At 28.4% G+C, this 20,584-nt stretch overlaps 1 protein-coding gene and 1 long non-coding RNA gene across 5 annotated transcripts; both read right to left on the bottom strand.

Annotated features, from left to right (window-relative positions):
- Positions 1–1,071: 1,071 nt before the first annotated feature.
- Positions 1,072–5,346, bottom strand: LOC124426485. 2 transcript variants are annotated; one of them, XR_006942745.1, is made up of 3 exons: positions 4,616–5,336; positions 2,601–2,945; positions 1,072–2,387 (listed from the first exon to the last, which is right to left on the bottom strand). It is a non-coding gene; the product is annotated as an uncharacterized LOC124426485 (long non-coding RNA). The 2 variants fall into 2 exon arrangements; XR_006942744.1 differs by having other exon boundaries at positions 2,601–5,346.
- A 5,490-nt stretch (positions 5,347–10,836) lies between these two features.
- Positions 10,837–15,725, bottom strand: LOC124426482 (protein hunchback-like). Of its 3 annotated transcripts, XM_046968213.1 has the most exons (5): positions 14,191–14,713; positions 13,926–13,982; positions 13,204–13,410; positions 12,601–12,947; positions 10,840–12,443 (listed from the first exon to the last, which is right to left on the bottom strand). In XM_046968213.1, the coding sequence occupies exons 3-5, from the start codon at positions 13,399–13,401 to the stop codon at positions 10,961–10,963; spliced, it is 2,028 nt and encodes a 675-aa protein (XP_046824169.1). In that variant the 5' UTR covers positions 13,402–13,410; positions 13,926–13,982; positions 14,191–14,713; the 3' UTR covers positions 10,840–10,960. The 3 variants fall into 3 exon arrangements, with proteins under 3 accessions (XP_046824168.1, XP_046824169.1, XP_046824167.1); XM_046968212.1 differs by lacking the exons at positions 13,926–13,982; positions 14,191–14,713 and adding an exon at positions 15,121–15,725 and having other exon boundaries at positions 10,837–12,443; positions 13,207–13,410; XM_046968211.1 differs by lacking the exons at positions 13,926–13,982; positions 14,191–14,713 and adding an exon at positions 15,121–15,722 and having other exon boundaries at positions 10,842–12,443.
- Between the last annotated feature and the right edge of the window lie 4,859 nt (positions 15,726–20,584).

Raw genomic sequence — 20,584 nt, 5'->3', positions numbered from 1 at the left:
TCTGATTAATCGAAGTTTTGATCAAATAGAAAAAATTCAAGAGTTAAAATTTGCTACAGCTATTAGTAATTATTATAATTTTTATGCTTTCTTTTTTATTAACACGTTAACTGCCACGTAAAATATTGACAAAATTTCCTTAGATCACGCCTACCATAAGAAGAATGAAAACGTCGTTTGCATATAGAGACGATATAATGAACGACGCTAAATATGACTATAGTCTGGAAAATTACAATAATTAATTCTATTGGAATATAATGTAGACAACTGTGGTAAAAGTTTTTCAGATCGTATAGTGTTTTATCTGAGAAAGTTTAAGAAGAAAAATAAAATGCTCGCGGAAACTTGTTATACAACTTATAACTAAGAATTATAGCTGCAAATGCTTTATTTGGTGATATCATTTCCTACAAAAAAGAACATGAAAATTAAATAGTACAGAAAATAGTTAATTTAAAAATTACTAGAACAGTTCATAGACATAACATAATCTCGTCATGATTTATAATATCATTAGCATAATATTGTAATCATTACAAATACTTACTGAGAGGGACGAGGTTAGTACATAACATTAAAAGTACATGTATATTACTTTATATAGATAAAATTACACTTCCTATATCGGTCAAAAATAGAAATAAATAAATAAAAGGAACAATAATCTATTGTCATATTATAAAATTCTTGAATTTTGTTTGACAAATTTAACAACTTTATATTATCATTTATTTCAAGTCATATAACACATATAATAATTATTAATTTTATTTGTTCCTATTAATATTATTCTATATAGCAACTTCAATTCGTGATCAGATAATATGAACGCCAAATTATTCGCATGATTTCGAATAGCACAGCATTCATTCAAAATCATGTAAAGATTCAAAAATTTATTTTTTTTTCATTATTATAATTTTATAATTCAATATATAAAATATTCTATATAAGTGAATATAATAATACAGGTAATAATTCGATATTGAAGTTCATGTGAAAATTAATTTGTGGAGGTCATTTTCCGAAATTGCTTTGATATATCTATATGAAGAAAAAAAATCAACATTGTTGATGAATTTATACTCAACTTTATTAGAAGCATATTAATCATTACATTGCTAGATCTTACAATATGAACATTTTTTTAAACGAATATCTGAAATATAATGAAGATTTATATTCTGGACGATCTTTCAAATAGTTTTTCGAATGATCTTCTGATCGGTGTTATTATGGTTCTGTAATTGATAATCTTCTAAGCGATCTTCCAAGGTACAAAGAGAATTGGAGTCGATTTTATAAAATTCGTTTAGAAAATACTGATGTTGTTTCTTCTTCGAATGTATTCTCCGAAAAAACTTATCGACGATCATTTATATGCCTTCCCTGTTCAGCATAGTACCAGTTGCTTTTGTTGATTTAGCTGGACTTTTACTCGAGCAAATGATCATCGTTCCAAGGAAGATGAGAAATTACGTAGATTCAATGGTACGAACATTTCCTGTATTTTTTTTTCTAATGGAAAATGTTCTAGGATAAGAAAATCAAAACAGATTAAACTGCATACAATGATCTGTAATTTTTAATCCATTGCTAGACCATTAATCATGACATCAGCTATATTAATGAGTAAGAGTCAGATAGACGTTATCATAACGATTATTAGATTTTTAGAAGAGAATCATCTCGAAGGAGTTTTCGTTTTCTGCATCGTGTTTTTGTTCAACGTTCGACAATTGAACTCCTTTCCTGCTTATTCTCTACTGTCGATATTTTTCTTAGACCTATTTTTGTGCTATACTGTAATCAGCAACAGATTTAGTAAACAATCAACATCATCAGTAAATTCAATATCATCACCGACAAATGAGTATATTATAATTTTAGTGATAATATTCCATTATAAAGTAATTATATAGTAACTCTATATATATCTATACCGACAATTATCTAATGAGAATTTAAATGGCTATTTAGCATTGAATTGTTTACGCATAATAAGAACATTAGATTATTCGGTTTTTAACAGAAATAATTTTTTAAATAATATTTCATATGGTGCTAAATAATCTATCACGAATGTATAATTTGGATTCGCTAGTAGAGTGTCATCTTTTGTTTCGATTATATTACAAAATTCTTTATAGTTACAACAATGAGTTTGGCATTTTTTGTATCGAAATGTTTTTACTCTTCCCTGGGAATTTATATCGATGGTAATAGAAATTTACGGTAATTGACGATAATTGGCGATTTATTCTCCTAAACTAGGTAAAGAACTATCGTTACAGACATTTCTGGATATCTGTCTCTGTCCATTTCAATATTTTGATTATCGAAATTGTTGTTATAATAATTAGATATGCTCGAGAATACTTGCTCTACAAAGAAAATAGCCTATTTGAAACCTATTATTTACTTATTAAACCTATCTCTTAATGAAAACATGTATTAAATAAATAAAACTTTTATGCTAGTATAATATTACTATCATTTAATAATTAATTAAATTAATTAAAAATTTATTAAAATAATTAATTCCATTAATATTAGTTTATATAGTTTCTCTCATAAAACAATATCTTTCAACATACCTGTTTAAATACTCTGCGTAATAACTTGAACAGAGAAAAATATATCCATTATTCCTGATAGACATGATTTTTGTAACACTATTCAGATCCATTAAAGATAATCAATTTGTTTAAATTCGTTGAATAATATGGATAAGTTAATATTCATTTAAAAAATCTTTCATAGTGCGTTACGAATAGTTTGTTAAAATGTACATTATTTGGATGCTGTTGAGTATGATTTCAAAATAATAAACTGCAATTTGTAGCTGAGACAGTTCCGATCATAAGAAATGTATAATTACTAGCATATCCATCTGATAATATTCCAAAATCGTTGTACTCATCTCCTAATGATACTTTTCTCTGAAAAAAGTGAAAAAAGAATCAGTTCTATGATCCAGAAAATTCCATTGAAGATAGAAAAGCGACATTTTATAGATAGAGAAAGAGAAAATATTGCAAACGATAAAACACAAGGAAGATTAAGAGAGTGAGAAAAGTATCTACTTATGTATATATATGTGAAAATAGGTCTACATGAAAGTTCACTAACACAGGACAATAAATTAAGAAATGAAGAAAAAAATAGAAAATGAGATTCTAACGATTACTACAGTTCTATCAGTATTATTCCAAGCGGGTATGGTTGAAGAATAATGGGAATAATATTGCTCTTTGTCAATTTATTGCTACTAATTTTGAAGGGACATTGTTGAAAAATTTTTTAAATAATATCTAGGAAAAAGATATTCTTAATCGAATAGCTACACTCTACGTATTGAAACCGTATATTAGAAGGACAAAAATGTTAGATCAAATGCGAAAAAGGATAGTTTGAATAATTTGAAGGTTAAATATATTGACGATGATACATAAGCTATAAATAAACCTTCGGTTACCATGAGCTTTGTACACCTCTTTTTTCTATTGGCTAGAAATATCAAAGAAAATAAAAAGGAAAAGTAACGTAGGTAGGTCCAGTTGATTTATTTAAGTGGAGCAACGATAGAAATGAAAAATGATATTTTTGACTTTTGGTCAAATCTCATTGTCCCTTACTTTATCTACGAGCCGAGGGTCATAGTAGAAGGCTCGAGAACCGTTTGTCACGTTTCAAAGAGAGGAAAAGAAGTTTTCACGTTCAACCTCATTTTATTCGTTAACATCGAAAAAGGATAAAAAAGAAAGAGTCAGGAATAATAAAATCATCTTTTATTGATATCACTTATATGATTAAAAAATTATTTGCCTTTTAAAACTGTGATAATAGAAATCGATAATCGTGTCGAAAGTTAAATCAAATGTCAAATTTTCATAAATAGAGAAGTCGCGGCAAAGAAACAGTGGAAACGATATAAAATGTGCTCGAATATCATTGAAATGACTCGAAGAAAGTAATGGCCACATTTAAGAAAAAGACACATACAAAGAGAAAAAGAAAAGAATGGAGGGGAAAAACGAAATATCGAAATATCTCCTCGTTTATATAAATTAGTTGTTTTACATCAAAATAACAAATCAAGAATATATGACTGGCTCGCTTAAGATAAGAAAAAGAAATGCGAATAATCTTGCAAAGTTTATTTTAAAATCTATGAAATTTTCCGAGAATAAAAGATTTCAATGAGCGATAATAACGTAACCGACAAATTCGCGGAATACAAATCGGCGAGGAGGTTACCGAACGAGAAAACGTTTTACCTTAAAATGACGAATGATCCTTCTTACTTAATACTCTCATACAAAATGCTCTCCATTCTCAAAAGTACTTATTTATCAAAAAATACTAAACAGCAACAAGAAATTTAATAGATATTGTAGTAATAACTTGTCTTATTCCAAATAGATTATAAAAGGCATACGATCAAAGACAAAGTCAAAATTGATTTCGCAAACGACATAGTTTTGCTCTCTTTTTCTAAATATTCCTTTAATTTCTATACGTAAGTAATTAGAAATCGGAACGGTACATTCCTTGGACCAAGTAGGAAGATGTAAAAAGAAAAATAGAAAAAAATAGAAAATGCATATACCTATCTTTTCCTAGAAAGAAAAATCCTTGATCAATTTCTTCTTCTACTACCTCGATTTGATAACGTAGATATATAAAATCAGAGAAATCGACGACCACCAAACTTTTCCTTTTAAATGTTAAATAACAATTTAGATTTCTAACAAATAATGAAATACACAAACTCATATACAAACGTAGATAAATCTTTCCTCTCTCTCTTTCTCTCTCTCACTCGCCTTTCTTCTCTTTCCTTCAATCTCAAGTAATGAAAGTTAATTGATTTAGTTTACGTTTAATATTAAAGGTACAAAAAATTAACTAAGTCAAATAACTTTTAATTTTCAAAATACAATTCAAAATGAAAAATACAAAATGAAAAATTTATTCGAATTTACCCTAGACTATAAGTTCACGTCTCTAACACATTTTGTCAGTCACATCGGTGAACCAATAATTTTTACGAATTTATATACTCGTTCGTAACCCCACTTTCGATTCTCTTTTACTTTTACTACCCCTACTCCCTGAATTTCTTACGAACTGTTTTCGCCCCCAAGTACCTTACTTGACGTTAATGACGTCATTATTTCGTAATAACGAATCATATCATTCCGTTTATCGTTATTTTTCTTCTAAGATATTGAATAACGAATAATCTTTTTCGTTTCCACCTCAACGTCCTCCTTTCCTTTCTTTTATGTCCTTTTCACTGTCTTTAAATACTTTTATGTTTATTTTGGTTTCTTTCTATAATTTTTCTAATAATAAACTGTTAACTGTATCATTTTTTTCTATAATACATTTATTATTAAAGTATATATCAAAAGATTTCATCATAAAAAAATAATATATAAACTAGATTCAGATAACTCATATTCGAAATAAATAATCCAATGGAAATAATTATTGCAAATTTTATAAGAATAAAATCAAAAAATTTTTTCTTAACTTCAACGATTCTAATCTGTACTATTCAATCCAAGCTATGAATTAAAACTACAAATTCAATTCAAGCTATAAACTAAAACATATATATACATAAAGAATAGAAATTTTTTTGATTAAAGAAAATAATAAAAAGTTAAAAAAATTTTCTCAGAAAATTCTTCTTGACTCTTTACCATCGTAATTTTTTATATCTCCAGCACAACCAGTCTCTTATGTTTTTATCTAAACAGATAAAATATCTATAAATAGAAAGTCTTTTTCCAATAATATAATTAAGGTATAAAAAATGACAAGAATTTTAATAAAAATAATATCAATTATTATAAATATTAGTGTAGCAACAATGTTGTGCGGCTTAATGAGAAAAATCATTTAAACAAATAAAATTTTGTAAGAAAAAATATGTGATAGCTCCTTGTTGTTCATGTTTCCTGTTAGAAGACCTTGCATACAATGTATTAGATACAATATATCTTTAACTGTACGAAAGACTAGACAGGTTAAACTATTGCGGATTGTCATTAAGATACTTCTTGAAAAGAATAATTATCATTATACCACCTTTTATTATTAATAGAAATATAGTAATAAATTTTTGTATTCAAAAAATAATGTAATCCAATTTGGTACAATCCGATTTAATTGGTGCAATTTTGTCGAAAGTCAAAATATTTTGTGACCAAAATTTATAAGTATGTATGAAATGTATTAGAGAAACATAATGCTTTTCCAATAATAATCATGTTAAAATCGTCGCATAAAAATGGATATTATACGTAGATCTTTTCGTAAGAATAAAATTCTTACGGATTATCTCTTAAATCCAATTAGATGTTCTTCTGCATTTAAATTCGATATTTGAAATTTCATAAATGCTACGCTGTAAGAGTATAAAGATTTTGAAATTATATATCCATACATTGCGATTTAAATTATGAAAGGTGTTTTAATAAAAAATAAATACAATATAAATAGTTTAAGCTTGAACAATTAAGAATTATACTTTAGCTCAATTTCTTCGATGATAACTGTATTATAAAATATCGAACATAATAAAAACTCGTTATTCTTGATTTACGATATTTAAATATATTCGATATTATGTTTAACAAAAAAAGAAAAAAATTGTGATTATTTAAAATTGTATTATATTTAATACCAAGTAATCCTATTTTCTCACTAAATGTCGTATGTATAGCGATAAAATTGTTATCGTCCAACCGTCCGATCGACCTACTAACACGACAATAAACAAACAAAACATATCCTATTTTGTATTTTTTTTAAATTCAATACAATTTCTTTTCTGTCAATATTACAAGATTTCTTAATACTTCACTACTTTTATTCTATATATATATATATATATATATATATATATATATATATATTTATTGATTTTTCTTGAAATATTTAAATATTTATACAAAGAATTTACAATAAACTAATTGATATTTGCAAATATTTCGTTCTTCTTTCTTTTATCTTTATTCTTTACTCAACTAAAATCGCATTTCAAACGACTATAAGACTTATACACGTTATATAACAAGGATGTACAATTTTGAGGAGTTACTAATTTTTACTTTTGAGAAGTTACTTATGAAACAAAAATGTAAGTGTAAGAAATTAAGGCACCACGACTTATTATTCAAAAAACTTAGGCTTTAGAAATCCTTTAACAATATTTTTGAAAAATATTATTCTCAAAGAAGCTTATAAAGGTTTTTATTTTCAGATCGACACATACTTTATCTTCACAAAGTTTCGGGTAATTCTATAAAATTTATGATATTCGCCAGCAAGTTAATTTTTATTTTAGCCCGACTATTAAAGGACAAAAACTTTGATTTTCGTAATAGCAAGATTAGCAATAGAGAAAGTTGGTCTCTTATTTTCTAAAAATTTTGTTATTTTTCTTGACGTTTTTCAATTGACGAAGGAGTAACTTTCCTTCGTAAAAGAAAAACAAGAATCCGTCTTTTTCATTTGTTCACGTCATGATTCACGTTTTGTTCACAAATCTTTAAAAATATGTGAATTTCTTAGTTCTCTCCTTTCCTTTCGAAAAAGGTGTACCATTTTCTCAAAAGAAAATATATGACAGCAAGAGAATACTTTTCGAACTGCTTAACAAAAGCATAAAATCGAAGGTGTGTTCAATTTAAAGAGTTCAACGATTTCTCAAAGAACCTATTTTCAAAGAGTACTCGAAAAATATCAGTAACCTTGAATAAAAATTTCCAGTGACGAGAACTACTGTTAAATTTTTCATTACAATAAATTAACTTTTAGGTAAGAGTATTTTACTTATTGATCGTATTTACGGTCGAAATAGAAAATCTCATAGGATTTGAATAAATTTACTTTGCCCTAAAAATCACCAAAATCGCCTTTTTGAAACTAAGAAATGTCTTATATGGCTTTTTTATAACTTTACATAATGAAAGATTAAAAATATTACAGCTATTAAATTATACAATTATAAAAAGGAGTAAGATAAAAAGCGACATGAACTATTTATAAAAGCATATTTTTTTGTTTATTTATGATATTAAAGCTTTCTCATGCTCTCTTAACAAAAGATATATTTATTACCGTACAAATGAAAAGCTAAATTGTCCGCTAATTGTTGTTGACGGCTCTCAACACTCCATATTGAAAATTGCATTCATTTAACTGGCAGTTTCATTTCAAAGGGTTCATGTTAAAATTTAGATCAATCTCCAATATCAATTAAACGCGGTCGAAATCGAAACCGTTCGTTTTCAATTGAAACTTTCTATACATTTTTTTCGTCTATAATGCCATAATAGCGTACTAAAATTACTTAACATTACGAATTGTCCACTTTGATCTCTATTTTATCGATTGAAATTCAAAGCCGTCGATTAAAGTCAAGACACCGGTTCAAAACGACCACCGTCTATGACGACTTCTTCATATTTCTATTACGTTTGTTTTGTTTCTTAATCGATTCGTTAGAAAATCACAAAGAAAAGCTTCGATGCTACCATCTACATTTAATTAACCTATAGACGACCTATATATATACATGCTTTTTTTTAATGCGTGCGTTAAAGTTCAAATGTACGTTTCTTTTTCATTTGAGAAGATAAAGAAAGAGAAAATTAATGATCGTAATATCCAAATCGTAATACTTACGTCTTTTTCAAAACTAACTGAATGAAAAAGTACCAGAACATTTTTTAATTTCAAAGGTTACTATTAGAAAGAAGATTTGATAAAATTTATTCGACTTTTTCTTTCGCAAAGCGAAACTCTCTTTCGCCTTGTATATGAGATACGAATTAAATGAAGAATTCCCTATGGGTGTGTCGACCCGTGACAATTTGCATATTGATTGTTAATTGATTGAAGTGCTTTTATTATCCAATATAGTTTGACATCCGATAGAAAAATTGTCCGTAAATAAGCATCTTTTTCGTTCCACCGGACGGATTTGCGTCAAAAAACTTCGCGAAAATATTCAGAACAATAAATTGATAACTTCGAATTAATAAAACTTTCGAATAATAATATCGACAGAAAATTAATTGATATGTTTTTTGGAATATTAATGATAGTAATATGAAAAGAAAACAACATTTTTTATTTTAACATGGCATATAATAGGAAACTTAGTGTGTTTACATCTGTATCATTGTATTATGTAAGTCTGCTGCTATGATTTGACAATGACAAAAATTGTCATTTTTTATAAAAGAACTCTGAAATACCGGCAAAGTCAAAATAGTCTGAGAAAAAATTTTATAAACTTATCGACTTAATATCAAAAGTAAATGCAAATTCCTCTAATGGTATCATTCGACAATTTCATTATTGTTTAAATATTTTAATGAAATTGTAAATGAGAAACTATAGAATTTAAATCGTTTGAATCAGTGAAATAAAGAAGAAAAAGAAGTTCACTTACACCGACTGTCGGTAATCCTTCAATTAATCTCGACTGTTCTTAAAGTTACTTTTCATTTTCTTTTATCATAAGAGGTATATCAGTCATATCAAAAGGCATTATATTTAAGGTATTAAATTCGGTTTAAGTTTACCTAATGTAACTAATACTAGACACTAATAATACTGGCGCTCTGGTTTTGTTTTATTCAGCGATTGATAAAACAAAATTCGAAAGAAAAAGAAATTAATACAATGAATTCTGTCGTCTTATATATATAAATATATATATCACAGATATATAGATATCAGCGGAATGTCGAATAATTAAGTACAATAATACTAAGTCTAAACGCTGAGTAAATAGCACACATAAGTGAGGCGATTACTTCTGTTTTTCATTCTTCGTGCCATAATAATAGAGAAAATTGGCATGAACTTACAATGGAACGAGTTGCAAGAAAATAAAAAAAAATCCATTGTTCGAAAATAAATAACGACGATGCGTTAAATGTCAACATAAAAAGAAAAAAAAAAGATAATATAGTCAATTGATTGAATATAAACAAAAATTTAGTCGATCAAAAAAAAAAAAGATTAAATCAACGCATAATTCGTCTGATTAATATAGCAAGTAGCATCCATCGAAGTTCATGTATCTCAATTACATTTTTTCTTTGAAACGGTAAAACTTTTATACTTCGAAAAATATATGTTTCTATATAATAATTATATACTTTTTTATGATAAATTCCTTTCGAAAAAGTATAATTTTACATATCTCGTTTTTTAATTATATTTTACTTTCATGAATATACATATACATATATATAAATATATATATATATATATATATATATATATATATATGTGTATACTAATATATATACTAATATATATACTATATATATAAATATATATATATATATATATATATATATAAATATATATATATATATACTATATATATTGTAAATACTATATCTCTTTTACAAAAAAGATATATAAATATGAAATCACGAAGTCTGATTCGTAGATAAACTTTCTTAACATCAAAGAATGTTTCTCTTTCTTTCATATAATTTATCGTATATACTAGAAAACAGCATATTTAAGTTTAAGAAAACTAGAATTTTGACTAGTCGAGATTATGCGTAATTATTTTACGCTTAAATACGTTTTAATTTTTTTACGCTTAAAAGATGTTTAAGAGTTAAACTCTTTTACAGTTATTACTAATAATTCCTTTTTTATACTTCTTCTTTTTCTCTTAAGAAATACTGAAAATTTTTATTATAGAAGAATTCATTTGATCGTTATTATAGTTTTATAATATTATAGATAGGATCTTCTATAAGTTTTTTCGTTTTTTATTTATATTTTTTATATAAAGTAGTATAATGCAAATAGTTTAAAATAGAACGAAGAAAAAGGAGAGAGAGAAAGAGAGATAGAGAGAGAGAGAGAGAGAGAGAAAAAGAGAGAGAAACATTTGTTTTTACTAATGTTTCGATTTTCCTATATGAAGGAAAAAGGCTACCTTATCGTTACATTTATGACCGCATTTGTTGCATGTATACGGATCTTCATATCCGTGATAATTCATATGTTCTGTATACATTATAACATTTACAAAGGCTATTTCACAGTAATAGCAGAATAGAGAATCACCGTTTGAAGTGGGACGATATCTTGGAACCAAATCCCTTGAACACGATGGAAGGTGATAATCTGGACGATCTTCCGAATAATCTTCTGGATGATTATCTGAATGTTCTTCTGATTGCCGATCATCCATTTGATCTTCTAAGCTATGAACGTCGTTTTCTATCCTTCTCGAAAACTCATGAGTATGCTGCAATTGTGATGTTGTTTCTTCGTCTGTTTCATTATCCGAGACAACTAACCTACGATCTAACTTATACGCCTTCCCCTTTCGTCTGTTTGTACCCTTTCCTTTGATTGGGGTAACTGATCTTCTCGATTGATTATTCATGGTATTGTTTTCATAAGAACATGGTAGCGTATGCATACTCAGATCCAAAGGCATTAGCCTCTCCTGAGGTTCTTGAATTGGTAAATTATTTGGTAATTGATAGCCAGAAAATGTTTGATTGTAGGGCATAATCGTAGACTGATTATCAACATCCAAATTGTTGACCATGCCGTTGACCATGCTACCACCGGTCATAGTAGAAGATGAAGGATTCACGATAGTTGAGTTCGTTGTAGTAGCAAGTGAGTTTGTAGGTGAGACTTGAGGAGATAGCGTTACCATTCCCGATCCTGTATTTGTTTGTTCAATATTCGATCTTCGAACAGTTCCTTCTTTCTTCTGTACTTTAGACTTGTTTTTTGGGCCTCGTCTAGTACCATAAATATCAATAATTGGTAATGGATTAGGAGAACCATCTGCATTTAGTACCATGGCAGGTAGATGAGTATACTTCCTTAAATGCAATTTAAGGGAATGACAATATTTTGTTGCATAGCAACAATCGGCACATCTATATTGATAAACATTTGAATGTGATTTTAAATGGCTATTAAGCATTGATTTGTTCACACAAGAATAAGAACACTTATCGCATTTGAACGGTTTCGAACCAAAATGATTTCTCAAATGATACTCTAAGTGATGTTTATATTCTGTAACAAATGGACACTTTGGGCAAGTTAATAATTTCTCTGCTTTTATATGTCTGCGACTATGTTCCCAAAATTCAAGTTTCGTTAGAGCGACGAACTGACATTGTTTGCAGCGGAAAGTTTTTATTCTTCCCTGTGAGTTCACTCGCGGTACTCGAAGTCCAGGTTCCTCAGATTCTTCAACTTCCGATCTTTCTCCAGGATTCGGAGAAGTTTGACTGTTGCTCTCTCGAGACGGTCCGGGAACGCTTATATCAGTCGATTCATTATTTCCATTATCTCGCATTTCCACCCTATTGCCGTAATGATTAGAAAGATGTTCCGAAAAACTTGATCTGCAAAATAATAGCATGTTTAAAAAATGTATTATTACTTTATTTCGTATTGAAAACAAGTAATGATCAAAGAAATATTCCTTTTTATACTTATATTATCATTTTTAATTAATCTCTTATATATAGCTTTATCATATAACAATATTATTTAACGTACATATTTAAACTTATCGTGCCACAAATGGGACATTGAAATGCATCTCCGTTATCGGAGGTGGACTTGACAGCATCAGAAGCAACATTCATGGTCATTTGAGAATCATCGATCTGTCCGTGTTGATTGAATTCGCCAGGTACTCTACACTCATTAAACATTTGTTGTGGACTATAATCTGAATTATTAGACTGGATATTATTCGAATCCTGTGAAGTTGAACTTCCAGGCGATAAGCTGCAATTTGGTGCTGAAAAAGATCCTCCGCTCATAGGGGACGTTGAATTACTTGTGTAATCTCCTGGTGACATCCCCGAATCGTCGTTTTTGTCTTCAACCGGTTCCTCTTTCTACGATGAAAAACAGAAGAAAGAAAAAATTAGCAGCTTCTTTTCGATGATCGAGAAAACTCCATTGAAGACAGAAAAGCGATATTTTGTCGATTGAGTAAGGGGGAGATTTGCGAACGATGAAGGGTGAGAGAGGGAGAAGGGTAGGTACTCATGTATGTGTGAAGGTAAGTGTACGTGAAAGGTTACTAACATAGGACAATAAAATAAGAGAAAAAGAAAAGAGAGGGAATGGGGGATTCAGACGATTACTCACCACAGTTCTGTCTGTATTAACCCAACCGGGCGTGGTTGAGGAATGGTGGGGATGTTCATCTCTGATGATTTCTTGTTGCTGTTGCTGTTGCTGTTGTTGTTGCTGTTGTTGTTGCTGTTGTTGTTGCTGTTGTTGTTGCTGTTGCTGTTGATTCGACTCCCGTACGACAGATTCTGCGTTTTTGCAATTTCCTCTCATTTTAATTTTCTACGTGAAACAAAGTGAAATTCCCAATTAATTGGATATACGTTTAAGCGACGTGTTCGAGGAAATAACTATTGGAAAATTCGTAAAATTATATCTTCGCAAGAAATATCAAGTATATCACATTCTGCCTACCACTTTTTACGTATACGACTGACAATATTAAAAGAACAAGGATGGTAGGTCAAACCCGTAGAAAATTGAACATCAGTCTACCCGAGTACTATAAACAATGTAGATGACAAGAAGAAGAGTGAGATTTGGTATTTGTACAGATTGTACAAAGTTCTGCGAAAAAGGGTAGCGAATAACCTGAAGGCTAAACCTACGGGAGACCGAACATAATCCGTAGGTAAATTTTCAATTAAATAGCTTCAAAAACCTTTCTACCGTACCTCTTCCTTCCTCAAGCAAGGGATACTAAGGAAAAGAAAAAGGAAGAGTAACATCGGTACGTCCGGTTGATTTATTCAACTGGAGCAACTAACGGAAACGAAGAGTAATGCTGGGGTACGTACCAGGTCGAAATATTCCGCCTTTGACTTTTACTGGAATCTCATTGTCCTTTACATTATCTACGAAGCAATGTGTCATAAATAAAATATCGACGGCCTTTTATGGCGTTTTAAAGCGAAATAAATGTTAGAAAAAATTTTCTCAAGTACAAAATTAACATAAAATATACCCTTGTAAAGGAACACGAAGGAATATATAATTTTTAATCGCATTTTATTTCTTAACATCGAGATATAAAGAAATAAAGAGAAAGAGAAAACGGATTACCTTTTGTTGAGTTATTACTTCCACGACTAGAAAATTATTTTCTTTTACAAACGAAATAATAGAGATGTCGAATCGAAGGTTAAACCGAATGTCGAATTTTCGTAAATAGAGAATTTGTGGCAAAGGGACGATGTAAATGTATGCGTGAGTGCTCGAATATAATTTCAATGACTCGAATGAAGAAATGGCAACATGGGCGGAAAAGATACTAGCAAAGAGAAAGAGAAGAAACAAGAAAGATATAAGATATCTCCTCGGATATTTGTATAAATTAGTTGTCCTATGTCGAATTAGCGAATTAACAATATACGATTCGTATATACGACCGATGAGGAAAATATTTGCAAATGATCGTTAATATCCTTGAAAGAAAAAAACACAAAAAAAATCTTCCAAGCGTTATTTAATGTCGAAGTTCTTTTAATATAAAAGAGTACAATGGGCCAAAGAATACAAAAACTGAAGTAATAAACGAATTCGCGATAGCAAATTAACTTTAAAATATTGTCGATTAGAAAATTTTTGCGAATGGTCTTTCCGATCTAATATCCATGTACGAATGGTTCCCCATTCTTGGAAATATCTACGTTTCTCATGAAAAATTTAACAAAAAAAAAAAAAGAACTTTGATAAACATCGTCGCAAACTTGTCTTATTTCAAATGGATTATAGAATACGCACGATCAAAAACAAAGTCAAAGTTAACTTAGTGAAAGACATACTTTTGTTCTGTTTTTCTAAATGTTCTTTTGATTTCTAGACGTAGGTAACTAGAAATTTCGCGAAACGAGACGTTAAGAAGAAATTCCGTCGGATTTAGAATTCTTCAAAAAGAGATTCTTGTGATCAGATTGATGATAGTATTTTTCGTTCTAATGATCGCAGAAGAAAATAAAACAAAAAAAAATTAAAAAGGTAAAATACAACTACCATTCCTTTACGATATAAAACTTGGTTTTCTTTCACATTCGCAATAAGGGAATCCTTAATCGAAAAATTTGCTACTATTCTTCTTTCTCTCTCTTCTTCTTCTTCTTCTTCTTCTTCTCTTTCTCCTTCTTACTTAGCACCAACGTAGATATACAAAACGAGTGAAACACAGAGGTCATCAATTTCCCTTTGAAAATCACTATAGTAGTTTTGCCTTCGTTACATGAAATACTATTACACAGATTCGTATACACTCACACACACAAGCACATACTCGATTTTCTTTTCTTTTCTTTACTTTTCTTCTTTACTTTCTGCTCTCTTTACTACAAGCTCGCACTTCTAAGATTGAAAGTCGAATACCGAATTATTTGAGGGTTCAGAGTTACTTTATAAGATGCGAGCTCCCTTCCCTAACGCACTTAGCTCCTCCAATCACAAGCAATCTTTACGGATTCATAGGCTCACTCGTACCTACCCCACTCCGGAACAGCTTTACCCCGCCTACCCTTGCTCAGTGAACTTTCTGCGAACCGTTTACGCCCCGAATAAAAAAGAATCCGTTAAGAACGAAACATTTCATTCCAGTTGCCGTTGTTCTTTATGTAAAATTTCCAATATCGTATAATCCTTTTACTATTTCCAATCATACTATATACATCTCCTTCTCTTACTTTCCTATTTCTTTTTTCATATTGTTTTCACTATTTTTCATTATATTAATGTTTATTTTCGATTTTAATCAACATTCGAAACTAAAAAGTTTCATTCGATAAACTTTTTTGTTTATTGTTACGTATAAAATAATAATCTTCTATAATAATTAATTAAATAATACATAGTATATATATATATATATATACATAAAGAACAATGCAAATATATATATATTTTTATATATCTTTTTATCTGTCTTTGGCTAGTTCAAAGCTGTATTCAAGACTTCTGTGCTTTGAATATAATGTCAATATAATATATTTGTCAATTTAATATTTATATTTGTCAATATAATATATTTGCATAATTGTTTTTTGCTTAGAAACTAATTTATTGTCTCGAAAAATTTAACTATGATTTAATATATTTTTATATAATATTTTTATATAATACATATATATATATGTATATATATATATATATATATATATATATATATATATAACAATATTCTTATTAATATTATTTTTATATGATACATACATATATATCATAGTATTTATATATTTCATTGTAAAAGAAAAGAACTAGTTGAATATATCAATTCGGTTCTAAAGATTCACATCCGTGATATAGAATCTAATGTTAGAAAATCATTGTAAATTTCAAAGGAATAAAACAAATGAAAAATATTCTCTCAACTTTAAGGATCCAAACTCATAGAATCCCAAACTGATCCTATGTAACAATAGTTATAAATCATTGTTTAATGTTTTCGTCAAGGTTTTTATGTATAAAAAAATAGGGATTTCAGGCTTACGAAGAAAAAAATTGAAAAGTTTCATCAAAAAATTTTCCTTAACCCTTCCCCGATAATCTTTCCATCAAAAGGGTCGTGTCGTATTTTGGGGCCAACGTCTTTCTCTTCTCTTCCTCTCTCTCTCTCCCTCCCGCTCTCTCCCTCTCACTCTATCTCTCTCTCTCTCTCTCTCTCTCTCTCTCTCTCTCTCTCTCTCTCTCTCTCTCTCTCTCTCTCTCTCTCTTTCTCACATCTGTCCATTCACAACTTTTTTTTTATAATAACTAGAGGTCAACGATAATTTAATTATACTATGAAAAATCTCAAAAATTTTAATGAAATTGAAGACGATTAATATAAATATTAATATTATATAAAATAACGACATTATACAAAAAATAATTTGCCTTTTTCTTTTATTCTTAGCAATCTCCATTCAGTTGAAAAGAGATATACAAAAAAAAATTGAATATTACAGCATAGAAGTAGTCGCAATACTGCTCAGTCTGCAAATTATTCGAACTGCTTCTAGTTTAAATATTCTACAAATATTTTGCGATAACGTTACTTTCGAAGATAAAAGAAAAATTTTTTAGGAGTTACACAAATTATGTTTTTACATACATAAATTCTTTTCAGAAAATTTCAGATAATTTACGATCTTTTTCTACCAGTTAGTTTTTATTGTAGCTGGATGACTTTTAGAAAATAAATACTCTAACAGCCTTAGTAACAGGGTTACAAGACATTTAAAGTACCCATAAAGAAAGTTGGTTATCTATTTTCTAAAAATTCCGTTAATGCTATTCATATTTTTTGATTAATGAGTAACTGTCCTTCGTAAGATTAAAAAACGACAATCCATTTTTTTAATTCATTCATATCACGTTTCATTTTTTATTTAGAAATAATTAAAAATGTACGAATAAAAATTAAAAAGAATAACGTACAATTTAAATACAATGAGTTCTAAGTTTCTAGTCTACACCTCAGAATGAAGTCTGCATTTTTAATCTAAAAAATCGTCGAACTCGAATAAGCATTGCGAAATAATTACTTAAATAAGTCATAGTTAAATTTTTCGGGAAAGAATTATGCGAATATAAGAAGAACATCGATGCATCTTCGAAGCATAGATATCTTAGCTTTGAACATAGCGAAAGAGAAATAAAAAGAAATAGACGCATAGCACGCGACGGGGTCAACAAAGTTACCACACGATGATCGACAGTACATACCTTTTTTACCTGTTGAGTAATAGACAAGAATAGGTAGGAAAAAAGTATCTAGTAAGTGGTACTAGAAAAAAGATTTTGGTACAAAACCACTCGTTAAACGCTATCTGAATCTTGATTGTAAGGGCCATCCGTACATCAGGACCCTCTTTTTAGCTAGCATTCGTTTTTATCTTTTTGGTTTTTCTTTTTCTCTCTTCGATTTTTTCAAAACCTTCAACTCGAAATTCACACCATTCCCACTTCAATTTCTTTTTAAGCTTTCACCTGATCTTTTCTGATGATCTCCTCATACTTTCTTCTTTCTTTAACCATATTTCAGGTAGTCAAACTAATACTAGGAATATGATACGATAAATTACATCAAGTAAAAACTAGAATTTTTACATAACGATTTTTCAAAATATATTATAAGAAAAAAAGCGAGATTAAAAAAACTTAAGTATAAATTTATTAATTAATTATGTTTTTTTAAGCAGAAAAGATTTCTTAAAAATTCGACGGTTAATATTTCATGACCTTTTAAAGTAAACATTTTTTCTTTTTCGACCTTATGATATAATCCTATTACTATAGTTCTATGGATAACCTATCGATGGGATTCAAATACCCAATAGAATTTATGCGTTTATTATTTTTCTATATTATTTATGACTATAATTCGTAACAAATTATTACTAGTACACAATTATTTATTTAATACTAATTCACAATTATATTTCAAATGAATTAAATTTATATGTGTAACCATACTTACTTACTATCACTACTTCTTTTATTACCTGTTTATTACCTGCAAATCCAATTAGCAATTCCATTCAAAATAACATGTTCATTCTCTTGAAAATTAGTAATGTAGATTAAAAAGTTATTAAGAAATATTGCATTATTAGTTTTTAATCATACCAAATATTGCACAATAATTATATTAAAATAAATCTCGTTTCTTTCCATCGTTTAGTTAAAAATTCTTCTTTGTATAAAAAATAAGAAAGGTATCTAAAAAAAAAACGTAGATTTTAGTCATTATGCTTTCAGCCCTTTTAGTGTAAAAAAAAAGAAAAAAAACGCAATAAGACATATAAAACAGTTATACATTGTAACTATAATGTGTTGTAGTTCTCCAACGTTATTTCTTAAAAAAAAAAATGTTCTTGCACATATATAGTTCTTTGTTTATTAAAGATTGAATTATATAAAACGTTGAATTTATAATGGTTGGCAGTATAATGACTTAAAACAAAGAAAAAAAAAATAGATAGGACATCGAAAAAAGAAATTAAGGTCAGTCGTTTAAAATGAATCATCGAATATCGAAGAAGTTAAAAATCTCCGAATAAATCGAGATAACGCACGAACGATGTACGCATTTACTTGTTGTACTTCATTTGCTGTCAAATAATCGTTAAAGTTAAGAGTATGTTTTTAAAAGATATCATGTCAATCGATGTATTAGGGATGCAAACGAAAGTGAACACAATAATAAGATAGATAAAAAAAACTAGCAAGCGATAGAAAGAAAAGCAATTTGCTTTAAAACGATTGTTTTCTAGACTTTCTATAGAAGAAATACCAATAGACTTTTTTTTTCTTTCATTGTCTAAAATGTTATATACATACATACATATACATATTTATATATATTTCTTTCATTCTCTTAAACGAGTTAATCGAAATCATATACATACAAACATACATACATATATACATACATATATATATATATATATATATATATATATATATATATATATATATTTATATTTATCTTTATATTTATATTTATATATATGTGTATAAAAATATGTATATAAATATATATATATATATATATATATACATTTATTTATTTATTCATATAAATACATATGTATTTATTTGTATAATTATTTATTTATTTAAAATTAATTATAAATTAATTTATTTATTCAGAAGAAAAAATCAAATTATATGATGTATTGAACAAGTTTTTTCGAACTTCACAAAGATTGGTTCCATTTCTAACATTCTACTTCTAATTACCGAACAGGCACGATCTATGAAGATAAAATCAGCTTGCCAAAATAACTCGTTGATTTAACGCTTTTTCCGTCTTCGACCGTATATGTATAGGGTGGAAGAGAAAAATATTTTTCTGACTCGTGGAGAGTCTCTCGTCGATGGTGCGGAAGGGGTTAAAACGCAGCTGTTTAAACGTCACCGTAGTACTCCACACACCCACATGGAACGAACGCATAAGAATAGGTTTTTCTGGAATTCTCAGGTAGCGAAATGTATCGGAAAAGTTTTTTTCCAAAATTCTAACATCCTGCATTAATTTTTCACGAATTACAGAATATCACAAAAAAGAACTATTTATTTTTATCAATCCTACATATGAAACGTCATTGACAATTTTCCTTTAATTATGTAATTTATATTGTTATATCGAAAAATAAGTATCACATGTGATCCATATGAACAATGAGTCCAAGCATCCCAAAATGCAAAAGGGGGCTAGAAATGCTCACCCTCGCTACTCCGCCCCTTACCAATCATGGCGGATAAATAACAAGGCTCGCCATCGAAAATATCTATTCTTATTCGATCTCTATCCAAAAATATAACATTGCTGAATTAAAAATTGGTCGGTAATTTAAAAAATATTGATACATTTACTAATCCCCGTATTTTATTCCAATTACCATTGACAAAATGTTAATCCAATTTAAGTACACAATTTTTGAAATAAAATTACTCGTTAATGTTTAATCCTCCTATACGTCTAAAAGAA

The sequence above is a fragment of the Vespa crabro genome, chromosome 9, assembly GCF_910589235.1.
Source record: "Vespa crabro chromosome 9, iyVesCrab1.2, whole genome shotgun sequence".
NCBI classification, from domain to species: Eukaryota; Metazoa; Arthropoda; class Insecta; order Hymenoptera; family Vespidae; genus Vespa; species Vespa crabro.
Note: the sequence above shows the minus strand (reverse complement) of the source record. Positions and strands in the feature narration are given on the sequence as shown.

Bases quoted from the DNA above. Each gene is read 5' to 3' on its own strand.
- LOC124426482 (XM_046968211.1), bottom strand. The intron at 12,948-13,203 runs GTGAGTAATCGT...TTTTCATCGTAG, and splicing joins TTAATACAGACAGAACTGTG to AAAGAGGAACCGGTTGAAGA. The intron at 12,444-12,600 runs GTACGTTAAATA...ATTATTTTGCAG, and splicing joins GGCACGATAAGTTTAAATAT to ATCAAGTTTTTCGGAACATC.